General features: G+C 41.3%; 1 protein-coding gene across 1 annotated transcript in view; it reads right to left on the bottom strand.

The window, feature by feature from the left end:
- The window catches only part of LOC108800634 (amine oxidase [flavin-containing] A-like), a 58,459-nt gene extending 49,922 nt beyond the window's left edge, over positions 1 to 8,537 (bottom strand). Inside the window, exon 1 of the mRNA XM_018572620.1 lies at positions 8,249 to 8,537. Coding sequence (XP_018428122.1) covers positions 8,249 to 8,294 — 46 coding nt within the window. The 5' untranslated portion in view covers positions 8,295 to 8,537. The remainder of the gene's footprint in view (positions 1 to 8,248) is intronic.
- Between the last annotated feature and the right edge of the window lie 268 nt (positions 8,538 to 8,805).

Genomic DNA, 8,805 nt, shown 5'->3' with positions numbered 1-8,805 from the left:
CCCCCAGCACATATAATAATAAACTTCCTCCCTCCCTCCCAAGCCCCCCAGCAGACATTATAAACTTCCCCCCTCCCTCCAAAACCCCCAGCACACAATAAAGTCCCCTTTCCGCCTTTCCTTCCAAGCTCCCTCACCTGCTTTCATCCGTGCAGGGAGGAGGCACATCTTCATTCCCTGGTGATCTAGTGGTGATCATTAGTAAGGTCTGCACTAGACCTTACTAATGATCCATCATTTGGCCGGAGCTCAGAACTGACAGAGCTCCGGCTGGAGCTGACAGGAGCAACTCTGCGGTCTGCATCCGTCGGAGATGCAGACCGTGTAGCTGCACACGCAAGTCGGGCATGCGGTCCCTGACCGTGTGCCCGACTTGTCAGCTGGCTGCGGGCCACTTAGTACCGGCTCGCGGGCCTGTACTTGGAGACTGCTGCCGTACAGTGAAGGGGGCGGGCAGCATTCGGCAGAGGAGTGAAAAAGAGAGATTGCCGCTGTAGCGGATGCGGCGGTGGATTCTGCTGTTTTTAAAGGGGAATCAGCGGGGGGGCACACGGGGGTCAAGGAATAACCTAGGTGGGGGCAATTGCCCCCCCCTTGCCCCCCTGTAGAGATGCCTATGCACACCGCACTGCAGTCTACATTTTATGAATGACTTGTAAAGTAAGGTGCAGTTCCAGCTACTACAGTGGTTTACAGGATCCCCATGTGTTGACCTGTTATATCATATACATACTTACATTGGGCCAAGCTGGACCAGTGTAAATATAACTAATACTTTATACTTTAAGTTCAGTTTTTTTCAAATATATTTTTTATTGATTTATCAAGTAAACATGCTATAACAACAGCCTCTTATTAATGAAAGGAAGAAACGCTTCACAGTTCACACAATCTTGTATTAGTAATGTCCCAATGCTTTTCAATGGGAAAATGTCTTTTTTTTTTCTATTCTGACATCGATCGTGTCAGAATAAAGAAAAAAGGACACATCAGTGCTTCTCTCCTTGGCGGCTGGGAGCGGGAGACTCCCAGAGCGCCCGGGAGAGTTTTGGCTTTTTTGCTTTTTTTTTGACAGCAGCAGAGCCACCGGACAATAGAAAACTATTGGGCGGAGCTAGCTGTCACTGCTATCTACTTTTTAAACTTTTTTCACTGTTTTTCTGTTCTGCTCGGTACCTCTGAGGGACCGAGCAGAACAGCCGAGCCGAATGCCGCGGCATTCGGCTATTCACTCACTGCTGTTCGGGATCTTTAAGAATAGCCCGAACAGCAGTGAGTAGCCTGCCGGAGGTTCGGCTCAGCCGATCCAGATGTGTGATAGCTATTTGAGGTGACAGTTTCTCTTTATTGAACCCGTCACCTCCAGGACAGGAGTTCTAGCACTGTGCTAGAACTCCTGTGACAGCAGAGAGGGGAAAATGGCTCTCCCCTCTCACTACACGGAGCGGCAGGGTTACTTTTAACCCTGCTCCTCTGCTCACCGCATCAGCGGCAGCTACTCGGAGCAGAGACATCGCCGAGATCACTTGTAAACGTACACGGCTTCCCCACACTTACTGTATGTTCCGGGCGTCGGGGGATTCCACACCGGTGCCGCCCCGAGGCCGGCCTCGGTGGCCATGTGTGGAATCCAGGCCTGTGTGCAGCCCAATGCATCTGCGTGAATGGGCCTCCAGTTGGTTCACTCTGAAAAACGCTACAATGCGCAGTACTTTTTCTCACTGTAACATGTTTCAATGCACTGCATCATAAGACACTGGGGTGAACAGAACAGAAGGAAATGTCACTTTGCAACATTTCAACAAAGGTAAAAAAAGAAAAAGATAAATGGCTGCTTCACAACGCACATCAGCGGCCAAATGGCAGTGTGCCCTGCTGGAGAGAACAGACACTTAAACGGGCAAATGACCTTTGTTTATTCATTAGATCTTCGCTGGGCAACACATCGTGTGAACTGGCCCTCAAACTGAACTTGGCTGTGTGCTGAGCCACTAGTTTGAGTTTTTTCCATTCTCACTAGAGTTCCCAGCTCCGGCCTCTCAGTGTGGAATTCCGCTCTTCCTGATGAAATGTCCATATATGACAATGTACAATTTGCATGGAGAGAGAAAACGTTAAGGTTTTAGGTTCAGAGATTCAGATACTCTGCTTTATAGACGTCTATTAATGGAATTGGGAAATACAGGTAAATTGCTGAAAAGGTGTTCATTTATTTGCCATTGTATGTACAGATTACTTTTTATTGTGCATTGTTATAAGAATAAAATGTTTCAAAACATGCTATACTGTTCAGTCGACCCTGTTATGTGAGCCCAGTTAGTGGACTTCAGTGGTTTGATATCTGCTCTCTAATACTGCTCCTAGTTGTACAGTTGTTGTGGGTCCTTATTGCCTCCTTGACAGTGAGGTCCACAAGCCCATGTAGTAAATAGGATCTTCCAGCTCCAAATTCTAGAAAGTTTGCAGGAGCACAAAAGTCCTCAACCTAAATTGAAAAGCAGTAGGACAGATTTATCAAGACTTCAATAGATTGTTGAGATTGTTAACTCCTGTGTGATAGCAATAAAGTTAAGTGGGAAAAAAAATGGATACAAAAATTACAGGTGATTAAAAAGTAAAAGATAAGAATGAACCAGGCCTTGGGGCGGCAGGAAGAGTAAATCCGGCCCTGGCTGCACAGGACAGCCTTGGCCAGCAAAGTTCTAATGCATACACAAGGCAATTTGCCTTGTTTACTATGTAGTCAGTCCATACCTTCACGTTGCATTGGTGTGTACTGAAAAAAGTACAACATGCAGTACTTTTTTTTCACCGCATCGAGTTGTCATGCACTACACCTCATTGCAAAATGCTGGGGTGCATAGAACAGATTAAAATGTCACTTTTTAACTATGTGACATTCAATAAAGTTTAAAGAAAAAAAGGTAAACAGTGCAATACGGTGAAATCAGTGCATTGCATCACTTCCTTCAAAGCACACAGCGGCCACGTGGTAGTGTGTGCTTATGGAGTGAACAGACCATTAGGTGAATGGATTTTAAAGTGAACCATTCACATATCACATTGTTACAGGTCAGAACAAACTGAAGAATTGCTGCAGTTGTAATTCACACCTGCAAAGTTAACTTCTTGTTTAGGTCTGTGGTACCTGGGTAAAGTAGTTTTAGCTAATTTCTACTTCCCTGGCATTCACTGCTATCCTCGGCTCAAGCTGGTGGACTGACCCTTGGCTTCCTCACGAATAATACACAGATATTTGCCCTGCATTATGTGCGTAATGTGTGTAAGTTATAGTTCAAGCTACTAAGCCCTGTAAACAACAAGGTTTATGTAACATAGCAGCTAAGAATATAAAGGTAAATATGTGAAAAGGAACTGAGAGTAATAGTTTACTGATTTGCAATATTTGACATTATCCTAACTAAAAAATAAAAAATATATTTTTTAAATGTTATATTACAAGATAGAAATTATGCACAAAAATGTGAGTTTAGACAATCTCTATGTGTACTGTATATCGAAAAAAAAAATGGCTGTGTGCCCACTCAAAACAAACCACTACCAGGTACCATAGTTTGAAGAATTGCTAAGATACAATATCTGGAATTTTACAGCAAGTATTTAGGATTTATATCTGTGTTTACAGTGGAATCACATTCCTGACTCTATACATACTGCAAAATTTTTCCATGAAGAGTGTTACATAGATTCACAAACTAACTGAATATAAGTATACTTTATTCTTCATAGGTTAGCAGATTTTTTCTGTCTGTACATATGGGAACTGGTACTTGTAAGGAGTGCATTAGGAGAGATTCTTTGGATTTATAGTAAACTCCCTATTATCCTGCATTTAAGGAACTGGCACTCTCAGCAACCAGCACTCTCAAGCAACTGGGGGAAAAAATCGAGGACATATAATATATAATATAATATGTCCTCCATTTTTTCCCCAGTTGCTTGATAGACATGTGCACACTAAAAACAATAGCAGACTGTCTATTACTCCTGCCCACTGCATGCTGTTTACATTCACCTGTCGGCTGTTCTCATGCAACCAAAAACTACAGTTACCCAGCATCTACCAATCCCCATGGGTGCCGGATAACTGGAAGTTTACTGTATTGTTATTGATGATTTTGGTCATTTCCAGTATAAAACTGGGTCCCATAATATTGTATATGTATTTGTTTGTTTGACTAGCTGTTTGTTTTTAATATTAATTCTGAAAAGTGAACTTTAATATTTAGCGAACGTGTTCCATTTTTTTTTTTTTTTAGTTTTGGATGGAGTGGAAAGGATTTAGACCTGTCAGGTTTGTATTGCAGCCTGTGTCCCCATTAGGGAAATTCACCCTCTCTATTTTGCTCATGAAGTGAAAGAAAAATTCAGAATTTTGGCATCGGAACAGGAATAGAGGGGAAATGTTCACACTAGTTCTGGTGACAATGCTGACTCCCAGAGATTTCCCTCTCTTTGGAAGGATTTCCTCTCAATTCCTTTTGTGGCTATTGGGCAGAAAGTGAAGGGGAATCTCCCCAATAGCACACAGATGGCAAAAAAAGTGACAGGGGTCACTTACGCTATCCAACACTAGAGAAAAATTCTACTTTAAGCTAACCATACCACTAAACACACTACTAAACTTCACCTAAGTCTAACCCTAACCTAAAATTAGTTTTACATTGTTATTGTCATGATCTTGCACAACAGTTCTTGCTAATTTATAATTAAAGCAAAATTGTTATGGCCCATTTCAAATGTTTATTTACCTATTTAGGTATACAGTATCTTATGGCAGCACATAAGTATTAAAATAAAATCATGTCAGGCTAGAAAAGGTAGGGAGCCAACTACCTCCCTGGGCCATTTATGTCCCTACCACTAAATACTTACATAGGTGATTTGAATACAGTGAAAGTGTTACCTAAACACAAAAACAAAATGTAATGTATGGCAGCTTGACTGTCAGTCATGGCTCCCTGCAGGGATCCCCCCTCCCCGCTCTGATCTTCCAGCGCTGACTGGCGGAACGAACGGGGGAGGGGGCGGGTACAGCTGGCTCTGCCTCTAGATAGGCAGAGCCAGCTGTCACTCACGCAGCTGGGTGGATCTCGACAGTAATGTTGGGATCCGTCCTGGATGCGGCGGAGGCTTGAGCTCGTGATATACTGAGCTTTGGGTTACGGGAGGACGCTAGTATATGTCCTCCCGTGACCCTTAGGAGAACTATGGGGAAAAACACTTACCCCATAGTTCTCCTTTAAATGCCACTATTTCAGTCTCAGCGGGATGAAGGGGGAAGCTTTTTGGGATACGCCATGATGCGGTGGTGTGTCCAGTGTTATCTTGGGGTCTTTGGGGTGCAATCTGTGATACTCCTTGCACTTAAGAGAATCAAAGGGCACATCACTGAGTTGGGGACCAACTGAGTGTTGGCAGTCAGAACTATAGAATTAAGGTGGATATACACCTTACAATTATCGTTCATTTTCTTTTGTCCCGCCAATGCACCTTTGTTCAATTTCTGCTCAAATAGCCCATCATGCACAGACCAATGCAGATTGCGATAATCGTTTGTGAGCAATACTAACTGACCAAATTTTGTTGATCGACAGAACAGATTTTCGTTTGCGCATGTGCAGTGTTCACGTTGCGATTTATTTAATACAAAAACGCCACTAATCCATCGATTTTCGTACGATTCGGAAAAAAGTTTTCTAGTCTAGCGCGATAGACGAAATTCAGTAATTGTGATCCTTGACTTCCCATCTATCGTACGATTATTATACGAAAAAAAACATTTCGTCTGGGAAATCGAACATTGATCGCAAGGTGTATGGGCCCCTTTAGTGTTGAAAAATGCAGCTGCAGGATTACTCTGCAGACCTCCTGCATACATTTAGTCCCTGACTGCCCACTGCCACAGCCTTTTTCCACCATTACAAAAATATTTTCAACTACCACTAAATGTGCTTACTTATGTGAGTTACTTTGTGAGTACTTATACCCCGTGTTAATAACCACTGTTCTATTGTCTTATTTGGCTCAGGCTATGTTTCACATTAATTAGGAATAGGGTCAGGTATCCACCTATATGGTTGAAACAGAAAAATATTTCATTTATGACCACCACTCTTTTTTTTGTGACAATATACACCACAGGAAATTAAAAATTTAACTTAAGTGTGATCGGAAAAATGTTATCAAAACCTCGTTTATTTAGCTCATTTGGAGAAATATCTAAAACAAGATTGTATCCCTAAAAAAGAGAGGGGGCAGATAAATCCACCAGTAGTCATAAAGCACATGAAAAAGCTTGTACAACATGAGCACTATAAATGGGGACCCAGAAAGGGGTAATCTGATCAAATGTCAGAAATATAAGCAAAGTATACCTGTAGCTAAACCTCCGTCTTTGCTGGCTCTTACACTGCTCCCTCCAGCCTGCCTCCTCCTCCGCTCCAGCAATGGAATGACCCTCAGCGTCCTCACGTCCTGTACACTGTATAGAACGTAATGACTCACAGGACCTTAGACGACTGCAGAAGGTCTAAGGTCAGAGGGAGCAGAGGGGGATCGAGGCTGAAGGGAGCGGTCTAAGAGTAAGCCAGGATTGCAGTTAAGGTGAGTAGAGCTTTGTTATTTTATCTCCCTAGACAAAAAGAGCACTTAACCCTTGCAGTGCAGGGGTAAGGTTTCATTTGCCTGGAGTTCTGCTTTAATGGATATCATATATAATGCCGGTGTAAAGAAATTGTTGCATCTATTTGTCACCGCTTTAGTTCAGTGTGATTAAACTTAAGCTGGCCACAAGGTGGAGCTGAGAAGCATAGTTAACAAATACATCTTTCCTATGCTCCTCAGCTCCATCTAGTGGCAATAATGCAGCATTTTCCAAATATTCCATTCGACCTGATAAAAATCCTAACAACATAACTTTTTGCAACCATATGCAAAGAATGATTTGCAGGGCAAGATTGTTTATAAATAGACCCCTATGTGTATTGTCCAAGTAAAAAGCACATTTTCAGAAGATGAGATAAAATGGGTAACCCACCCCAAGCTGTAATACAACATTGCTTTGATTGGATTGCTTTGAATGATAGCCTCAGTTCTTCATTTGACTAAGCTATGTGGAGTCAATGATTGTTTCTGAGAATGTGTTTTTCTTTGACTGTTTGCAGTACTCATAAGTATTTATATTCCTTTAAACAAGCCACAATGATATTTAAAACTGTGCACAGAAACCCAACTTCTGTGTTCTGTCAGTATTTGTTTTTGGCAACTTGTTTACCTTCAGGCACATATAAACTGGAAGCAGATTCATTTCAACATGATTTACGGGTGTTTTACTTTATATACCAACCTGCTTATACCTTTTATAGTTTTTTCTTTTGATGATATTACTTACAGTTTTGAATATCTTGTGGGCCTTTGTTCTTGTTAAACTATTACTGCGTTAGTAAGATTCTACAACGGGGGCTTAGCTACAATTATACTTTGCATAAATTTCTAACATTGACACTTTCTAGGACCACATTTATAGTGCTCATGTTGTACGAGCTCTTTTCAGTGGGCTTTATGATTATGTGTGTATTGTTCCATCCACTCAATTGAGCTGAGATCTTGTTTTAGATACTTCTCCAAGTGATCTAAATAAAAGAGATACCTTTCAGATCACACGCTAGTTAAATTTCTTTTTTAATTTCCTAAAAGTAGAAAACAGTATACATTTTCACATTCGTCTATCCTAATAAGCCTTTTAGAGTTTCAAATAGCAGAAAAATGATTTTAAGCAAGAAAGAAATCCTGCTTTATCCTGTAAAGAATGCCATCAATTCACAGCTTGCAAATAAAGGATCAAGCTAAGGGGCCAGATTAGGAATCCTGACCTCCCAGACTTAGGAACTTTCTGTGTTCTCTATAATTACCATTGGATAAAAAGCAATGCCGTGCTCCTTCTATCCCCAGTAAAAAAAAGTAACGTGAATACCTAAAATGTACATAAATGGAAATGGTCTTTGTATTCTTCAGGACCAGGCACACCCACCTTTCCCAAACACACAATAAAACCAGTGTTAAGCTTCATCGAAACATTCTACCATGCACATATTCACATATTCATAGTGGGTGTGCAGAAATACTTATTTTTTTGCATGCTATTTCACTAATTCCATCATTTGAAATTAATTTCATTTCCATTACACACTGTCTCTCACAAAGCACATATTTTGCAATAACAGACCTGAAATGCCTCCACCAATGACAATCACATCATAAGCATCCCTCATTGTCCTGCTTTTCTCTTCCTAGGACTCCTGGTTAGTATGCAATAGTGCCTTTCCCAGACTGAGACTGTCAGAGGTGAGTGATTTCCTCGTTATTGTTCTCACGCAGCCAGCAGTTGCTTACAGAACAAGGAATTGAGAGCTGCGGGATTGGCTGCCGGAGGAGTGGGTGTAATGAGACAGCCTGGAATTGGAAGCTGTCCTATATAAACAGCGTGTAGCATATTTTATCTCCTCTAGTGCAACATTTCATCCCTTCTGTAAATGCTTAGTTTGCTTTAACCGATTATATATTACGTAACTTTTTTTCTCCAATGAGCCCTCCTGTGAATTCCTGTAAATTATTAACGTTTATATTTTTTACTGTCTTATTTTTTTAAACTCTCCAGTTTGATGGCACAGCACATTGTTGTTGAACGTTATTCCTTGTGAAAGAATGTTTATTCAGCTATTAATAGGTTTGTTTGATCTAAAGTTTGGATACTGTGCATTTTGGAAATCAGAAGTAACTGGA

Source organism: Nanorana parkeri, unplaced genomic scaffold (genome assembly GCF_000935625.1).
Source record: "Nanorana parkeri isolate BGI_ZX_2015 unplaced genomic scaffold, ASM93562v1 scaffold2087, whole genome shotgun sequence".
NCBI classification, from domain to species: Eukaryota; Metazoa; Chordata; class Amphibia; order Anura; family Dicroglossidae; genus Nanorana; species Nanorana parkeri.
The sequence above is the reverse complement of the archived record's forward strand: the minus strand, read 5'-3'. Positions and strand labels throughout refer to the sequence as shown.